This window comes from Leptodactylus fuscus, chromosome 6 (genome assembly GCF_031893055.1).
Source record: "Leptodactylus fuscus isolate aLepFus1 chromosome 6, aLepFus1.hap2, whole genome shotgun sequence".
NCBI lineage: Eukaryota > Metazoa > Chordata > Amphibia > Anura > Leptodactylidae > Leptodactylus > Leptodactylus fuscus.
Window position 1 is genome coordinate 151,328,169 of NC_134270.1, and position 18,913 is coordinate 151,347,081.

Below are 18,913 nucleotides of genomic sequence, written 5' to 3' on the forward strand. Positions count from 1 at the left end.
TCCTCAGGAAGACTTCAAGTGACTGACAAGTTATACTGAATCTTTCCTACAAAGCCATATGTGCTCAGCTCCTTTATAACATGCTACCTACACACCAGATTGCATGTCACGGGTTGCTTTAAGTAGATCTACTATATATATAAATTTTGTAGTGCAAGATATAGTTGAAATAAAATTGTCCTTTACTGTTATTAAAGAGGACCTTCAGGTCCTCATCGATGTGCGGTATTATATACTGCTAGAAATCTGATTGTGTGCTGAATTCACACATTGATAACGATGTGAAAGGTCCTTTTTAAAGGGAACCACTTCCACCAAGTGCAATAGGTGCTGCTCCGCTGATTCCAGCGTAGTGGGAATTTTTTCTCTGGCCCCCACCGTTCCTGAGCAAACTGTTACAATAAAATCAAGTGAGCAGAGAGCAAATAGACAGGGACCGCCCACCTGTCAGCAGAGAGACATCACAAATTGCTCAGGATCGATGGAGGCTAGATAGAAAATTTTAACTGCGGAGGGGCGTCTGTTAAAGGGTGCAAAGAGTTGGGCTTTATGGAGGTGGTGAAAGGTCCTCTTTAAGAGGGGATTGTAGGGGGCTTACTGATACTCCCACTTACTTTCTGCTGAAATACTCCTCTTGACCTGAGCCATTAAGAATCATTCACATCATATACACTGTGCTATGTCTGGTGCAGGGTCAGAGGGGAAGTGACTCAAACATGTCAAACTCTGATTTAGTATATAAAGCCAAAATATTGTGCTATACAAGCCCTTATCCATGTTTAGTTGACGTCGTCCTGTGCTCCTTTGATATGGATGGAAAATATACATCACCTATTTTTGTCCCATCAGATGACTGTCATCTAAAAAAGGATGGCTTAGGTGTAAAACGCTGTCAATAGAGACTAAAATGACACCACTGCCTTCTGAGGTCAACAAAAGTGTTGTAGCTGTGATCCCTTCTCATTCAAGTCAGTAAATATGTAATGGGATGCATGATTGGATAACATTAGGGTTCCCGCAGCAGATTTGGCGGTGGGACCTGCCATGCAAAATCCACTGCGGAAATTTTCCTGCCGTTGATAAATTTACTTCTCCCATTCACTTCAATAAATGGCTTGGTGGAATCCATCCGAAGATTGAAAAAGAGATGTCTGCTTCATGCTGAAATGAATGGGGTGTGGATTTTTTGTGGTGGAAAAATTCTCCCTTTTTAACTTGCTCTTAGAAAGGCTGAAACATACCAAGGAAATCATATATATCACTTTAAAGGGACTGTCCAGCAGAAACAACAGAAGTGATACACAACTCCCTTATCCCCTGCTGCTCCAGTTTCATTACTTCCTGGGTTCCTGGCTGGTCTCCACTTCCTGGTCCTTCTCAACATACAGGAAATGATGTTCAGCCAATGAGTGACTGAGGCGGTTACCATTGAAGCCAGTGATTGGATGAGCAGCCATTTCCTCTATGTCAAATGGGACCAGGAAGTGGAGACCAGCAGGGAACATAGGAAGTGTCATAATGGGAGTGGCAGGGGGGTTATAATGTGTGTATCCCATTTTTTGGGTTTTATCACATTCTAACCTTTAAAAAAAAATTACAGGCCAGACAACCCCTTCAAGTAATTATTTCATGAAAAAAATGGTTGCTGCTGCCCTCATATTTAATATATGTCCATTTTTAAGATCTTGTATAGAATTAATGGTACAAAAAAAGCAGGGTGTGAAAGATAGAAATGAGGTTTGGTCTTTATTGATGAGGATATCTGTCTAATGGCAGTGAAGTGTTAGCTCTTGTACAGGAGACAGAACTGCCCCACATTGTGAAATATATAGATAGTATTTTAGTGGCTAAGCAGACACAATAAGAATACTGTATGTTTGTAAAAATGACACAAAGCTATTGCGTTACAAGGCACGGCACAAGCATACTATGTATGTCTATTATCCCCTCTGTCGTACGTACTGTAACACAGGTTAGATAGTCACATATATATGGTGCAGGTCCATGTTCTAGGAAGGTTTACGACCACAGTGACCTCTGCAGTTGAGTCTGCTCCATGTCCCAAACGTTCGCCATTATCTCTGCCACTACCAAGCCAGTCACCGGTCCATATAGACATATATGGATCTGTCTTAATATTATATATACAAATTCAATCCTTCATTCGCACGGTCCCTCTATACATCTAATGCCCATGGGATTGTGCTTTTCAGTCGGTCATGATATGCACAAAGGATGCTGGGAAAACTCCTCTTCTATGTAGCTGCCCATCGATGTAGCCATTCTAGGAAAAATACAAAGAGCAAGGAATGAGTCACGACATCAAATACGACAGAAATTTTGTAAAACAGAGATACTTTTACTGATGTGGACTAATATTTACAGAGAGTAACCAGTGGCGTAACTACCGGGGTAGCAACTCCCACTGGGCCCGGGACATTAGGGGCCCAGCGACAGCTACTACCGCTGCGTTTTATTTATTTTTTCTTAATAGGCCCTCCTGAGTATAATGATCGGAGGCCCGGGAGAGGTAAGTGAACATAAAAAAAACTGTGTTACTTACCTTTCCACGCTCCTGGCAGGCTTCAGGCCTACTACTATGAGGTCCCTGATGTCACATGACCAGGGCCTGCGTCCTGGGGCATGTGAGGTCCGAATGTCAAGGAAGATGGGCAACACCACTGAGGACTGCAGCGGAGTAGGGGATAGGTAAGTGACAGTGTTTTTTTTATGTTTGTATTCCCCCCCCCCTTGGGTCTTCGATTATTATACTCTGGGGTCTAAAAAGACCCCAGAGTATAATAATTGTTCATGGGTGTCCACAGTGGGGCATAATACTGTGTGAAGGGGCCACTATGGGACATAATACTGTGTGCAGGGGCCACTATGGGGCATAATACTGTGTGCAGGGACCACTAAGGGGCATAATACTGTGTGCAGGGGCCACTATGGGGTATAATACTGTGTGCAGGGGCGACTAAAGGACATAATACTGTGTGCAGGGGCCACTATGGGGCATAATACTGTGTGAAGGGGCCACTATGGGACATAATACTGTGTGCAGGGGCCACTATGGGACATAACTGTGTGCAGGGGCCACTGAGGGATAATACTGTGTGCAGGGGCCACTATGGGGCATAATACTGTGTGCAGGGGCCACTGAGGGATAATACTGTGTGCAGGGGCCACTATGGGGCATAATACTGTGTGCAGGGGCCACTGAGGGATAATACTGTGTGCAGGGGCCACTATGGGGCATAATACTGTGTGCAGGGGCCACTATGGGGCATAATACTGTGTGCAAGGGTCACTATGGGGTATAATAGAGTGCACATGAATGTGTGTGGGGGGGTCGGTCGCTGGAGTCTTCGACATCGGTCGGGTGGGGGTGGGGGGGCCATGTCAAAAGTTCGCCATGGGGCCCTGCCATTCCTAGTTACGTCACTGAGAGTAACCTTACATGGGCATTAACAGGATATGCATTTGGGGACAGAAATCCCATTTAATAGTATGTCTAGGTTAATTCCAATACTTTATTACTATCCCTATGTGGACCTGCCATCTCTCTTTACAACCCATATTTCTTATGAAATTCCTGGGCAGCTTTTTGTAGAACTCTTTGTTGTATCATGGTGATACCCAGCTGTCTATTTATTCATACATTTCCAGGAAGAATAACAGAGGAACAGCACAAGACAAACTCATAAGAAAAGAAGTCCCAGCGCTGTTATTTTGTGGAAAATGCAATTATTTACTAAAACCATCATGTCAGAAGCAGCTAGAGGTCCCTTTATAATATTGACTGTCGTCTTCCTTATAATAAAACTACCGTAATCTGGGAAATTATTCTTTGATGCTCAGTGACCTCACAGTCCTGATCCCATTTGTCTTGAGAGTCTTCAGTAGTTGATACCTTTTTAATGGCTAACTAATAATGATGGTAGATTACAACGTTTAGAAGCTCCCGGCTTCTTCTTCAGGTATATCTAAAAACAATTTGCATAGATGCATAGAGGTCTGTACATGTAGTCCCACTGCACTAAATAGAGGATTTCCAATATCAGACTCTGAGATCTTGTGATCTCTCAGCATGAAGATCAAGGCGGACATAAGGATTATTCCAGGTAGGGGGTCGCTGGCCACAAACCATGTTAAAGACAATACATGATGTAGTTACTTACCCACCAGTTCTGATCCTCCTCTTCTGTGACTACAATAATTTCTCCTATACTAAATGTGAGCTCATCTTCTCTATCTGCAGTGCAGTCAAATAAAGCCTTAACCCGACGCAGCTTTGGCTTGCTCTTAAGAAATAGAAAAAGCACAACACATAAGATACTTGTAGGAGTATGTGATCAGGAGGGTAAGAATGAACCTGGGTAAATACTGACAAGCTTTCAGCATTATTCAGTGCAATATACTGTACTTCACTAAAGAAAACTGCCTGTCTTTGATTATTACTCCCGTCTTTACTTCTTACCTGAGTGATTCCATACACAAGGAGCTTCAATTTCTATGGAGAGGGACAGAGATAAGAGGCCGTCATTCTGCTCAGGAGAAGGCTGGATAGTAATTCCTTATAACCTAGTTAGTGCAGATGTCTCTCAGCTGTGTTGTGAAATACTACAGTGCAGACAGCTTTCTTTCACTCAAAGTAGACATACACAGTCCAGTCATATTAATGAGACCAGCGTTTGATGTCAACGTTAAATAACCAATTGCAGAAGGCCCGTGTCATCAGCCATCTGTGGAAGGAACGATGGATCAACACAAGTATGCATCTATCCTTTTGGACCATGTTCACCCCTACATGCTAATTGTTTTTCCTCAGGATGATGGCATCTACCAGCAGGACAATGCGACGTGTCATAAAGCTCGCAGTGTACGTGCGTGGTTCGAGGAGCACCAGGATGAGTTTACCGTACTCCCTTGGCCAGCAAATTCTCCGGACTTGAACCCAGTTCAGAATCTGTGGGACCACCTCGATTGGGTTGTTCGCGCCATGGATGCTCAACCGCGTAACCTACCGCAGCTGGCCACGGCACTGGAGTCGGCATGGCTCAACATCCCAGTGAACATCACCACAACATCCCCTCTCTTCCTGCACGTCTCGCAGCGGCCGCTCTGCCAAAGGCGGTGACTGGACTGTGTACATCTGCACTATAGAGAGACCCTTTTCTTTCACAACATTGCTAAGAGACATCTACAGTATAGAGAGATAGTTCTTTTTCACCACACAGCTGGGTTATTAGAATTTAATATTCATTCTTCAGAATTGCTCACTTAATGCTGTAGACCGCTTCATACCTTTGTCCCTCTCCTTCTCCATCCATAAATTGACGCTTCTTGTGTTGTGAAAGAGAAGGGTCTCTTTATAATGCAGATATCTCTCTGATTTGAATGAAATAAAGTTGTCTCTCTGTAGTGTTGATGTCTCTCTTCCTCCTCCCCTCTCCATAGACTTCTGTTGTACAGATTTAATCAGTGGCAGAAGAAGGCAATTAAGTGAAGAAACAAGCACTTTTCTTTACTAACGTATACAAATAAAATATATTACAAACTATGGCTGTATAAAAATAAAACACTTTCATTAATTTAAAACACTTTAAAATAATTTGCTCCTTTCTAGGAAAATCGTGATAACCTATTAGCTAGTCGGCCAACAATTTTCTAAAAAGAGGTCACATAAGGAAGGTTAAGAAAGAAGTCTTACCAGGCTCATCCTCCGTGGCATAGGCAGAGGGGGCTCCTGGCTGGGGGTTGGGACATGGTAGAGTTCAGTGACTGATGACCCTGGAGATACATTACTCTGGGTTGGTCTTTGGTTTCCTGGCTTTGAATACCCTTCTGTTCTATAATCCACTGGTAAACAGAGAAAGACATAACTGTGAATGAACAGAATTTATAAAAACTTAGAAAAACAAATATTTTTATCCACTCTCTTCTGTGTCATGTGACCAACGCTCTTCAGATTGGGAATTTATTTTTTTAAAAAAAGTTTATGCCAGAAAGAGGCATTAAAAAGTCACAATTTTTGGCCATATCTGCTTTTGCGCCAAATTTTTGTCGATTTGCACCGTGAGCATCTTTTATGAACATGTCAGGGCAGGAGAGGACATGACCTGTGGCCCAATAGACTTACAATAATTATGCCAGAAAGTGGCATAAATTATAGCTAAAATCTAGAATAACTCCTAGCTGGCAAAGATCATACTTGCCAACAATCCCTAAATGTCTACGAGGCTCCCAAAGAAAAGGGGTCCTGAAAGAGTGGGCAAAACTACTGCTCCCGCCTCTGGAGGGTTCTTTGTTATCCTACATGACATGGGCACACGATTATTTGCTGTTCATAACTATGGCCAGTATACTGGACTGTCAATATCACAAAAGGGTGTGTGACATAAACAAAAGGGGGGGTAACACACCAAACACAGTGGGCAAGGTCTCACCAATAGAGATGTGGCCTTACTCAAAAATTTTTGTGTTCCATTACCTCGGAGCCCCAGTAGTGAATGTTGGCAAGAATGGCATAGAGTTCAGTCTCTGCCACACAGAGGGCAGAAGAGGTGTCATACATATTATAGAATACAGTGTCACATTCGTGAGTCAGGAACACATACCTTTTGGTGGGATTTCGGGTACTTCATGAAGACTACTGAGTTTTGGAGATCCAATGCTGTAGAACACAAGAGACAAACAGAACTATATAAAGCTACAAAGAAAGGTAATGTAATATAAATAAGGCAGATAGTACATGCAGAGGAGGCAGAACTTCAACAAGGCCTGAGGCCTACCATCCCGCAGCCTATACACCATGGAAGATACTCACCTTGGTCTCCTAGATACAACTTCTGATTGGAGAAATTTAGATGGAGAAGTGCAACATGAGCCGTAATCTGGAATATGAAGACAACATCTGACTTTTCTATCTTATACACAAGAAGATGACACATTTTGCTCTGGGGTTAAAACAGAGTATATTCAAGATCCTCACGTCACTGAATGCATCCATGACTAACTTAAAGAGGTCCAAGACTACATGTTTATAGGATATAGGATAAACCATAAATATGAGACCTGACATTGCCACAGAGTGGCTGATATCTGCCCAGTGTATGGAGTCTGGAGCTGCAATAGCACAACACAGTCCATACACAGTGCGGGAAATTTATTAAGATTGGCATATTGTATCTCAGTCTTAAAAAACGGCCTGATCGGCGAAGGGAACGAGTGATTTATGAAGAGACTGCGGCCATTTCATAAATCTGTCACAGGTCCCGGGGCCAAAATGGAAATCTATGCCAGTTAGGAATTAGTGTAGATTTCTTGTTTAACTTAAGCCAGGAAACTGGACTGGTTGAGACGTCCCTACTAGAGATGAGCGAACACTATTCGAAACTCCCGTTTTGAATAGCACGCACCCATAGGAATGAATGGACGCAGACGGCACGCAGGGGGTTTAGCGGCCAGCAAAGTCGGCGTGCCGGCCGCTTCCATCCATTCCTATGGGTGCGTGCTATTCGAAACAGGAGTTTCGAATAGTGTTCGCTCATCTCTAGTCCCTACCTTGTCTCGCACCACAACGAAAGGACCTCACACTAAATCTGTGCCTTGCATTGTATGAAGCAAGCTCTGTACACTGCTGATATCAGCAGATTGGTGGGGTACTGCGTTTCAGACCCCAATGATCTCTTATTGACGACTTATCATAAGGACAGGTTATCAATATGTAGTATTGGACGGCCCCTTTATATAACTCGAATCTTTACTAGCACTGGTGTACCTGAATGTCTGCTCACAATGGATAACCTTTTATTTCTTTTTCACCCTGTCCATTAAAGGGAATGTTCCCAGACCCAGCATATCCAGCCAAGCAGATAGCTAACCACTGTCCGAATACATTTAGGACAACACACAAAACTAAACATAACAATAATAATCTGACATAATAGTAGAAATTAATAATAGTAATAAAAAATATTAGATTACACAGAGAGGCCTACCCTGAAACCTATGTAGGACTCGCAGCCCAGATACTATTATTTAGCACTTAGCAGATACATAATAAATAAGTAAAACTATCACCATGTTCTAGTGTAATATACTCAACAGCCTAGCTGAAGTAGCCCTTACCAAAGTGGAGACTGCTTTGACTGGAGGGGCTGTGTGGAATGACGGGTGCAGGCTCTGATAGTGCCCTCTTGTGCTTTGTAGTCAATGGAGGTGTGGCAGGCAGCTTTTTGGGGACAGGTGAGGGGCTGGCAGGGGGTGGAGGTGGGGGTACATTAGGTGCTAAGAAAAAAACAAAACAATAATATGCATGCATAAAATTGTATACATAAACAAAAGGCTATCATACTCTCCCTAAACTAAATCCTATCCCTGAATTTATAACCCTGAAGCCACATGTAAAGTGTATGTATATCCCCATATGTAATAATATATGTACAGGAAAAAAGATGAATCTAGTGCCTAGTGTGTGTTCTCCTTCCTCTACCATGATCTTTGCTAAGGCTTAGTCTGATCCACAGGTGAATCAACTGGTAGGCCCCTGAGCAGGGAGGGCCCTCAGGTCACCCTGCCATGGAACGGGGACACTTAGATACTCATCATATACATCTCAACCAGTCTATATGCCAGTATAAGATACTGGGATTATTTAAGAAACTACCCAGTTTATTTTATGTACAGTAGACACATTGGGCGGCTGACATGACATGTATGTGCAGAGTCAGGACAACCAGTATCCTTACTCCCTGGACACATCTTACTGTGTCTTTCTTCTACCTGACATTTGCTATGTGGGCTTTGAGCTTTGAGGATCGTAGTCCTAGACAAGAGCCTGACAGCAACTACTGACAGGGCCTTGGACGAAAACAATCAAGAGGCAAGGGTTTGGAGACATTTTAGAAATCTGTGTAATATTTGTATGCAGCTGTACAGTGGGCCCCCACTGGGGACACCCCAGTCTGACATTGCCCTTGCACCAGTTTCCCTGGACAGCAAAGGGAATAGGCCCCCTCTCTCCAAGGGCCCCACTGGCTAGCATTGTGGTATGTACAGCCTAGCTTTGATGACCGTTTCATAACCAAAATTGCATCAAAACCAGAAAATGTTTTCAATTTTTTTTCCAGTTCTGGATCTGGATTTACAGACTAGATATCACACAGTCTTGCTGGAAGCCAGGATTACTAGACAGCCACAGGCTCGCTATACTCTTGCGCTGGTGTTCTACCTCTAAACTGCAGATGTTTCCACATTCTGACTACGTGTGAAGGAGGTAGACCTCAGGATTCTCGTGTTTATCCTCAGTGTGTGTTACCCCTGAGAGATAAAGATTCCTGGCTCTCAACTTGCCTCAAGCCTAAATTTTCTTTTCTTTTATTAGATCAATAAATAATCTGTGTATACGTTATACCTGGACACGTGCCAATAGTATAATAATCCAAAAAAACAATAAAATTGCAATATAATTAAAATGATATCGCAATTATATTAAATTATTAGCAAATTATAATTCAATAACAACAAATAATTAAAAAAATAAATAGAAAAAGAGAAAATAAACAGAATGAAAATGGAGGCATAATAAGATAGATAGATGGATTTGCACTGCGCTGCGGGGGCCAGAAATCCCTGGGCTCTGCCTTTGCTGCCGACAACCTAACTCTGGGTCACATGAACGACCCAGCTCTACTCTATGTATGAACAAGAAGGAGTAAATCTAGGTGGGCGACCAAGAGAGTCAGCTTGTCAGTAACAGAAGCGGAGCACAGGGATTTCTGGCCTCTCACAGCACTGTAATATAACAAGGTAATAAAATAAATAGAATGAAAATCCATTCTTCCTTCTTTTAGTATGCTGCCATTTTGAATTTTGCTTAAATTATTCTTGAATTTTATTTATTTATTTATGTAATATGTGATGAAATATGGATATATTATACAGCGTCATGAGGTATTTGTCTTTTTATGAATTTTGTCACAGTTATGTTTTTTTTTTCGATTTATGGGTGTAGTTATAGGATTGGTTCTTTGTGTACTTGTCTTTGCTAGTGTTTGGATATGACCATGAATGAAGGAACTTTCTATGGTTTGGGACTTCTCAGAAACCCAGCCATGATGTCCTTATTGTGTCCGGTTTATCGTCTCATACATGTAGTGTCCTCCTGATAACCAGCCATGATGTCCTTATTGTGTCCGGGTTATCTTCTCACACATGTAGTGTCCTTCTGATAACCAGCCATGATGTCCTTATTGTGTCCGGGTTATCTTCTCATACATGTGTCCTCCTGATAACCAGCCATGATGTCCTTATTCTGTCCGGGTTATCTTCTCATACATGTAGTGTCCTCCTGATAACCAGCCATGATGTCATTATTGTGTCCGAGTTATCTTCTCATACATGTAGTGTCTTCCTGATAACCAGCCATGATGTCCTTATTGTGTCCGGGTTATCTTCTCATACATATAGTGTCCTCCTGATCAGGGCTCGTTCACATCTGCGTTGTGCTCTCCGTACTGCAGGTTTCCGTTTCCTGCATAAAACAAAGCAGGAGATGGAAACCTGCAGGATTCTCTCTCACCCATTCATTTGAATGGGTGAGAAAGCTGTCCGGCCGTGAGCGGCGGTGAGCATTTTGCGCTCTCCGCCGCGAAACCGGGTTTTATAATCCGGACACAGAGTCGGACATGAAGTACTCTGTGTCCGGATTAAACAATCCGGTTTTGCGGCGGAGAGCATAAAACGCTCACCGCCGCTCATGGCCGGATCCGGTTTGTGCTTTCCGTCTTCTGGCATGCAGAAGACGGAAAGCACAGAACGGAGAGTAGAACGTAGGTGTGAACCTAGCGTAACCAGCCATGATGTCCTTATTGTGTCCGGGTTATCTTCTCATACATGTAGTGTCCCTGCCTGATAACCTGTCAACAATAAGGACATCATAGCTGGGTTTCTGGTCCTTAGAAAGTTCCTGCAGTCATGGTCATATCCATTGGTAACTGATTAAGACAATAGATGTCACCACTAAGATGAGAAAATCTTTAAAAAAAACAAAACAGATTTTTATATTATAATTATTCATATTTGTAAAAATGTTTAAGTTTAATTGTCTATAAATATGGTTATGTTCATGTATTTATTGTGATTTTTTTTTAGTTTGAGCAGGAGGGTGAGTTTACTCTCTACTAAGTTACTACACAGTCAACTAAGTTCCCTCTCTTCTGGTGATAAGGATTTCATAGATTCAAAGAAACAGCATGCCAAAGTTTCCCCTTACCTGAATCTCTAATCCGCCCACACACACTATTACCAGTCATTCATAGCCTTCCATGCTAGCTGTAACTCTATAACACAAGTGCCACTTTTCTAGGTGTGCATACCTCTAATGGGATTACGTGGAGGCAGTGGGGGCGTGAAGGGAGCTGTCGGGGTCATGGCATTTTCAGTGCAGGATTGTCCTCCGCCTATATCATAGCGTGAGTCTTGAGAGACCTGAGATGCTCGCCTTAAAAATGACGTGGGAAGCCCCCTGTCTGAGAACTGAGCGCTGGGTGACTGGAAACAACTGTATGGCCGCAGAGACCTCTCCTTCTTAACAGGGCCCAGCTAAAAGAATAAAAATACTTTAGAAATGCATATACAGTGGTGTGCAAAAGTTTTAGGCAGGCTTGGAAAAACGGCTGCGAAGCAAGAATGCTTTCAGAAATAGAAGGGTTAATAGTTTATAATGAATGAAGAAAAGACAAATGTAAATCCCATCAATATTTGGTGTGACCTGTGACCTTTGCCTTCCAATAATTCCTCTTGCTACACTTGCAGTTTTAGAAGGGACTCAGCAGGGAAGTTGTTCCTGCCATCTTAGAGAACTAAGCCCAGATCTTCTATGGATGTAAACTTGTTCTAATCCTTCTGTCTCTTCATGTCATCTCAGACAGACTCGATGATGTTGAGATCAGGGCTCTGTAAGGGGACATATCATCACGTCCCGGTCACACCAAATATTGATGAGATTTCCATTTTTCTTTTTCATTCACTTCATCTTGTTAATTGAAAGAAATAAACTGTTAACCCTTCTATTTCTGGAAGCATTCTTGCCGTGCAGCAATTTCCCACCCCTGCCTAGAACATTTGCACAGTATTTATGCAGTATTATGCTGCTTATTGGGCTAATACAGACACAAAGAGCTCATTTTTTATTTGCTGCGTAGAAGATTGTACAGTTTAATTCTAGTGTATTTTCAATAGTCAACAATTTGTCTCGTTCTAACCTTTTCATCAAGATCATCATCGCTTTCATACATGTCATCCTGGCGCAGCAGCCACTCGTACTCCACGTGGACACGCATGTTGAACTGATTGTTCTGTGCTTGGAGAAGCTGGTGAATAGAAACAATATCCAGTAAGAAAAAAAAACAAAAGCTTGGTAAAAAAAAACAAAACCCAAACATTTACTGTATTTGGGTGACTCTAGAATTTGGTCTATTCACTTAGGGCTAGTTCACATGGTCGATACCTTTTCTACTGTATGATTTCTCTGCGTGGCTAGCCGCAACGGGATGCCAATGCAGTGCACTAGCATCCCATTGCAGCAACCCGCTCCTAATGAGGCCTGAATGAATGGGCCTAACCCGGAGTGGGTTTCGTGCCGTGGCTGATTCAGCCGCAGAATCTGCGGGAAGATAGGGCATGTCGCTTCTTTTTCCGGCTACCTGAAAAATAATCGCTAGCGGGAAAAAAAAGCAGGCGGATTCCTCTTCACGTGTCAATGTAAATTTATTATAGGGCATCAAGAGATTACTGGGATCCCAATGAACAGACCTTAAGGCCGGGGCCCCATGGACCAGAAATGCCGCGATTTGCCCGTAGCGGAGACACTGCGGGAAAAATCGCGGTGTTGTACAGTGCAGGCAAAGTGAATGGGATTCATATGAATCCCATCCCCACTTTGCGGAAAAGATCGCAGCGTGGACTAGGACAACGCAGCACCAGGGAAAGGTGAGTATGGAGTTTTTTTTCCACCTTCCTCAGCCTCTTGCCACAATACTAAAATATCCTGGATAAACCCTTAAGCGTATTGAGGTGTTCTGTACACCAGTCTTAATCCATTGCTCCACTAACACGAACTGTGTCTGAACTATAGATTCATAATTCATAGGGGCTCCCACATGACAAAACGGAAATCTACACCAGTTCCCCCAGTTCAGAACTAAAGTAGATTTCTATATAACCCCAGTGAGGAGTTATATTTTATAATATATCTGTCAGGCCGAGGCCCCACCTCTTACTTTTGTAAAAGAGGGAAATGGAAGTGCAAGAAAGGGCCGTGTGCCGAAGATGTGCCGCAGCTATTTCCATCTATGCTAGTATTCTAGTATAGAGGGAAGATTAACTTCACCCCCCATTGACTTCTATGCAATATCACCTCGTAAATCACTCTATATGAAATAAATCGCATTTTAAGGGTCTCTATTTAGTTATAACTGAGAAACTTGAATATGAAGTGGTTCTCCTGAGATCTAGGCAGCTGTCGGATTTGGCTAATGGGCTAGACAAATGCAGAGCAAGAGAAGGACGAGGCTAGTCTAAGCAGAAGTGCTCAATGTCAAGCAGCAGCTGTGAAAGCAATTAAGAGTTAAGGGGGTATAAAAAGACACAAAAACCCCTATAATTTCTCTATAATGGGATTCCGCTTTTCACTAGATGTAAGAGATGAGACTGAGATGAGATGAGACATTATTAAATGGAATGGAAGATCTCTTAGGCTAAGGCCCCACGTTGTGAAAATGCTTGTTTTATTTTGTTGCAGATTTTTCAGTGTTTTATTTTTTAAACCAAAGTCAGGAGTGGAATTAACAGAAGGGAAATGTCTAAGACCTCGTTCATATCTGCGTTGGTATTCCGTCCAGGGCAGTCCGCATGAGGACCCCCACGAACGGAACACCGAACGCAACTGCAAGCGGTGTGCAGTAAAAGCACACGGATCCCCATAGACTATAATGGGGTCCGTGTGCTTGCTGCCAGATCTCTGCAGGGATCATGCGGACAGGAAAGTAGTTCACAATCTACTTTCCTGTCCGCATGATTAGTGCGGGCAGTATGTGGCAAGCACACGGACCCCATTATAGTCTATGGGGATCCGTGTGCTTTTACTTCACACCACTTGCAGTTGCGTTCAGTATTCTATTCGGGGGTTCCTCATGTGGACTCCCTCGGACGGAATACCAATGCAGATGTGTACGAGGGCTGAGACACCGATCACATGACCCAGAAGTCCGTCATCTGAAAGTGGGTGTGGTCTAATTCCCGCAGCCATGTGATAAAAAATGTTGACAAATTTGTTGCCCTTTTCTGATGTAAACTAAGCCAACTAATAGATGTAAAGTTAGAATACACATATATATAGTCGAAAAATACAACTATTTATCAAACAGCATCAGACACTTTGTTAATTTGGCGCAGTTTGAGACTGTCCAGTTTTTAGACAATATTTTGTCTGCTACCAATGTGTAACTACAGCTCATCTCCAGCTTAGCCAGTTGTCAAAGTGTCACCATTTTAATTTTTCCTACCAAATCTTCACAGAGAGAATGCTTGAGACGTCTGGCAATATCCAGTGCAGTTTCCCCAGCTTCATTTTCTATAAAATAAATGGAAATGTAATTTTAAAAAAATGAAAAAAAAAAAACACCTGAGGAATCATACAGCCTGAAAGCTGGATATTAAAGTTAGTCTAGACATCAATCTGGTAACAAATGGAGGATGTATTCACATTTCAGTAAAGGTCATATTCACAGATGGCAACTATCAGTATCTGATGACATGGCCCAAATACCCTAAGTACCCATGGGTATCAAACTAATGGCTTGAAAGCTGGATAGTAACTAGTCTAGACATAAATCTGGAAACAAATGGAGGATGTATTCACATTTTCGTAAAGGTCATATTCACAGATGATATCCATCAGCATCTGTTAGTATGGCCCTAGTCCCGGAAGTGATGATACGGCCCCCACAGATATAGCCCTGATCTCAACATCCTCCAGTCTGTCTGGGATGACATGAAGAGACAGACGGATTGGAGCAAGCCTGCATCCACAGGAGATCTGTGCTTAGCTCTCCAAGATGGCGGGAACAACCTCCCTGCCAAGTTCCTACAAAAACTGTCTGCAAGTACCAACTGATGGAAAGCAAAAAGCAAAGGTCACACCGAATACTGACGGGACGTAAGATTTATATTTTCTTCATTCACATGATTTTGTTAATTGACAAAAATAAACTATTAATCTTTCTGTTTCTGAAACCATTCTTACCTGGAATATTGTAATATTATGGATTAGGGGTCTTAGCGCTTGGGCAATGGAAGTTGATTCAGGGTTTTATACCTATTGCCGGGTTTAGGAAGGGTTTTTTTCCTCTAACATGGGGCATCAGCCTCATAAGGATTTTTGTCTTCCTCTAAATCAACACTGTAGGGTTATAGGTTGGACTTGATGGACCCATGTCTTCATGCAACCTCATCTACTATCTTACTATGTACAATGTAGGCTTTACATCTAACATAATGAAAATGGTTTCTATTCACTTTTCCTGATGCAAGGGATCCCTATGACTTTTAGTTTGTGAGTTAATTTGGGGTGAAGAGAGGGGGTTGGCTGTTCATTTAGGCCCTAACTTTATGGCACCGTTCCATCAGAAATGTCAAACTGGACTAAGCATATAGGTCTACTGGTAATAACTGGTACTCACTTATCTTGACATTGACTTTAGCTCTCAGGAAGAGTTTCATGCTCTCGGTTTTGTTGTATAAGCTGCAGTAGTGAAGCGGGGTGTTGCCTCGGACAGTCTGCTTTATTAGATTTCCACTGTAGAAATAAATATGTATATTTTAGATAAACATATAGATATCATATAAAACAAGCATATTTTAGTAGAAATAAATGGGTCTTCCCATAATCAATAATTACCTGTTGTGCACCAAAAAATCTACAATATGTAGCGAAGTTCGGTCTGACAATAACACTGCCAAATGCAGAATGGTCTCACCGGCCTCCTAAATAAAAAATAAAATAATCCGGTAAACAATACTGAACATATGGCAATAGACAAATCAAAAAGTTGGAACTCGTGTACGATTTATTCTTTGACTTTCGTATTGTTTTTTTTCCATATACTGAAAATGTTTTTCCAATAAAAATTACAGTTGAAAAAAAAAAGAAAAAGTTGGAAATAAAAGTTAGTCTAGGCATAAATCTAGTAACAAATGGAGTCTGTAGCCACATTTCCATAAAGGTTGTATTCACATATGATAACTATTAATATCTGTTAACATAGCCCAAGTACCCTGAGTACCCAAGGGTGTTTGTAAGGGAATATCGGATATACCGTATACACTCGAGTATAAGCCAAGTTTTTCAGCACAGTTTTTGTGCTGAAAAAGTCCCCCTCGTCTTATACTCGTGTCAAGCTGGGCTGTGAATACATTAACCTTGATTCAGTGGGGATGTAATAAACGCGTACAGGCGGTTAATCCCATGTGGCGATTCCACCCTCTATATGATTCAACGCGAGCCGGCTGGCCGCATCACCGTCCACACCGTGACGGTATAGGGTGTCATCTCTGCCCGTGGTATCGTATGCCTCGTTAGAGATTTGTTAAGCTTGGGGGGTACGGTGCCGCTCAGGTACTGAAACATGCAGACGGAGAAGCAGGCTCCTGCGGCAGCTCCAGGGGGCAGCTGCTCGTCGCTCTCCGCCTTCAGCTGCCGCTGGTCCGGACCCGCAGGGAGCGCCATCTTCCTGTGGACAGATGGTTCAGGGGCAGCTGCTCATCGCTCTCCGCCTTCAGCTGCCGCGGGTCCAGGCGCCATATTCCTGTGGACGTCCATGAATCTCCAGTCCTTTAGAGTAACATATTGCAGACTACAGGGGAACATATTTTCCAGTAGGTGCTGGGGAAGGGAGTTGGTTGTCTATCTGTCCCTTCCCTGAGCTTGAAGACTGGGGTTTTTTCCCCACCACTTGGAATTCAAATTGCCTACAACGGGGCTGAATATAGGGGATCTGCAGTGCTCCTATTCCGCCGGGAAGGGGTTAATAGGAGCACTGGAGATACCCTATATTAAGCCAGGTTGAATTCCAAGTGGGGGGGGGGGGGGGACAGTCCTCAAGCTCATGGAAGGGGGCAGACAGACAACCAAAACACCCCCCCCCCCCTTCCCCAGCATCTACTGCACCCAAAAACTCCGTCCATTTTAATTTTTGATATTTTCCAGTAGCTGCTGCATTTCCCCCACTCGACTTATACTCGAGTCTTTAAGTTTTCCCAGTTTTTTTGTGGTAAAATTAGCGGCCTTGGCTTATATTCGGGTCGGCTTATACTCGAGTATATACGGTAATATATTTGTATAATGTTCAGATTGTATAAAACAACTTAAAAGTTCTTTACCTACTTTATTAATACTGATACAATATTGAGGAACGGCCATTTATTTCTTGTTTCTAGATTTTTTAAAATTAATTAATTTTAAATATTAATATGTGATATCTATGATGTATTTAAGAGTTACCTGTGCTGGTTGTGGCAGGGGCTCTGTTAAATCAACCTTTTCTGCATAGGCCTGGATCAGTGCATAAACATCCTTAAACCGGACAGCATCTTGAAGATCGTGCAGCCGCGTCAATGGGTGCGCATTACTTCTTTTTGTATATAACCAATGCACATACTTGGAGTTAATGAAGTCTTTCCTAGTGGTCCTATTACATGCACCAAAAAATGAATATTGTCATTTGGTCTATGTATTTACAGGAGCCGCCAAATGCTAATACTCAGATACACAACACAAGATGCCATACAAATTCTAAAAGGACCACATATACTTACATGGCACTGTCTATGGTGGGTTTGATTGCCGGAGATGGGAGATTGGCTTCTACGATGTCATTGAATCCAGAGTTACCAACATTTTTGGCTAGCTATAAAGACACAATGGGGATGGGATAAAAGCGGAGTTTGTCCATCATAAAATGTTATATAAAAAATCTTAACTTTCTCACAACCTAATCCTAGACCTTAAAGGGGTTGTCAGGGAATTGGACAATCTACTGAGGGTCTTGTGGCAGGGGTAACCAAAAAAACTCACCTGCCCCTGGCATTCTCATGTTTGCCACTGAAGTCCATTTTGTTGTATGCCATGCCTAGGGCCCAATAAAGGTAAGTTCACACAAGGTTTTTTGGACCGGAACCTGAAGAGGAGGCCGCTTCAGGTTCTGGTCCAAAATACGGGTAGCTGCGGCTGGATGCCAGTGCAGTGCATCAACATCCAGTCGCGCACTCTGCTCCGGATTAGGTCCAAATGAATGAGCCTAGTCGGGAGGAGAGAGTGTCTTCAGGTGGATGTTGTGAGGCGAATTGGCCTTAAAGAATGAGCATCTTGCTTCTTTTTTCTGGGAGCCGGAACAAACGACTACTGGAAAAAAGAACTGACCAGCTGCCATTGATTTCAATGGGAGCCATCTTTTCGGTCAGGATTTTGAGGTGGATATGGGCTCAAAATCCTGACCAAAAAACCCTGTGTGAACTTACCCTAAGCCCCACATGAACACTGAGACCAATCATTGACCTCAGCGGTCACTGGATAGGGGCCGGTGACGTATGTGAGTAATGGCGGCAGACAAAGGGGAGGGCCAAAGCCAGACCAGTATGTATTTTTTATGTTACACCTTGAATTGTTGCAGATTTTGCTGCTTTATTTTTGAGTCAAAGCCAGATATGAATGGAGCATAAGGTATAAGAGCTTCCTATATATTCTCCATTCCTTTTGTAGTCACTTCTGGCTTTGGCTCAAAAAAACGCAGCAGAATCTGCAACAAAAAAAGCTGTGTGTTCGCAACGTGGGGCCTCAGCCCAAGTATTC

At 42.7% G+C, this 18,913-nt stretch overlaps 1 protein-coding gene across 1 annotated transcript in view; it reads right to left on the bottom strand.

Annotated features, from left to right (window-relative positions):
* Positions 1-1,724: 1,724 nt before the first annotated feature.
* The window catches only part of LOC142208849 (arf-GAP with SH3 domain, ANK repeat and PH domain-containing protein 1-like), a 158,956-nt gene continuing 141,767 nt past the window's right edge, over positions 1,725-18,913 (bottom strand). The window contains exons 16-28 of the mRNA XM_075277613.1: positions 17,881-17,972; positions 17,567-17,753; positions 15,965-16,050; positions 15,747-15,862; positions 14,571-14,638; positions 12,270-12,377; positions 11,382-11,607; positions 8,134-8,292; positions 6,830-6,896; positions 6,621-6,676; positions 5,714-5,862; positions 4,182-4,304; positions 1,725-2,284 (exon numbers count right to left, since the gene is read on the bottom strand). Of these exons, the coding sequence (XP_075133714.1) occupies positions 2,210-2,284; positions 4,182-4,304; positions 5,714-5,862; positions 6,621-6,676; positions 6,830-6,896; positions 8,134-8,292; positions 11,382-11,607; positions 12,270-12,377; positions 14,571-14,638; positions 15,747-15,862; positions 15,965-16,050; positions 17,567-17,753; positions 17,881-17,972 (1,512 nt within the window). The 3' untranslated portion in view covers positions 1,725-2,209. The remainder of the gene's footprint in view (positions 2,285-4,181; positions 4,305-5,713; positions 5,863-6,620; positions 6,677-6,829; positions 6,897-8,133; positions 8,293-11,381; positions 11,608-12,269; positions 12,378-14,570; positions 14,639-15,746; positions 15,863-15,964; positions 16,051-17,566; positions 17,754-17,880; positions 17,973-18,913) is intronic.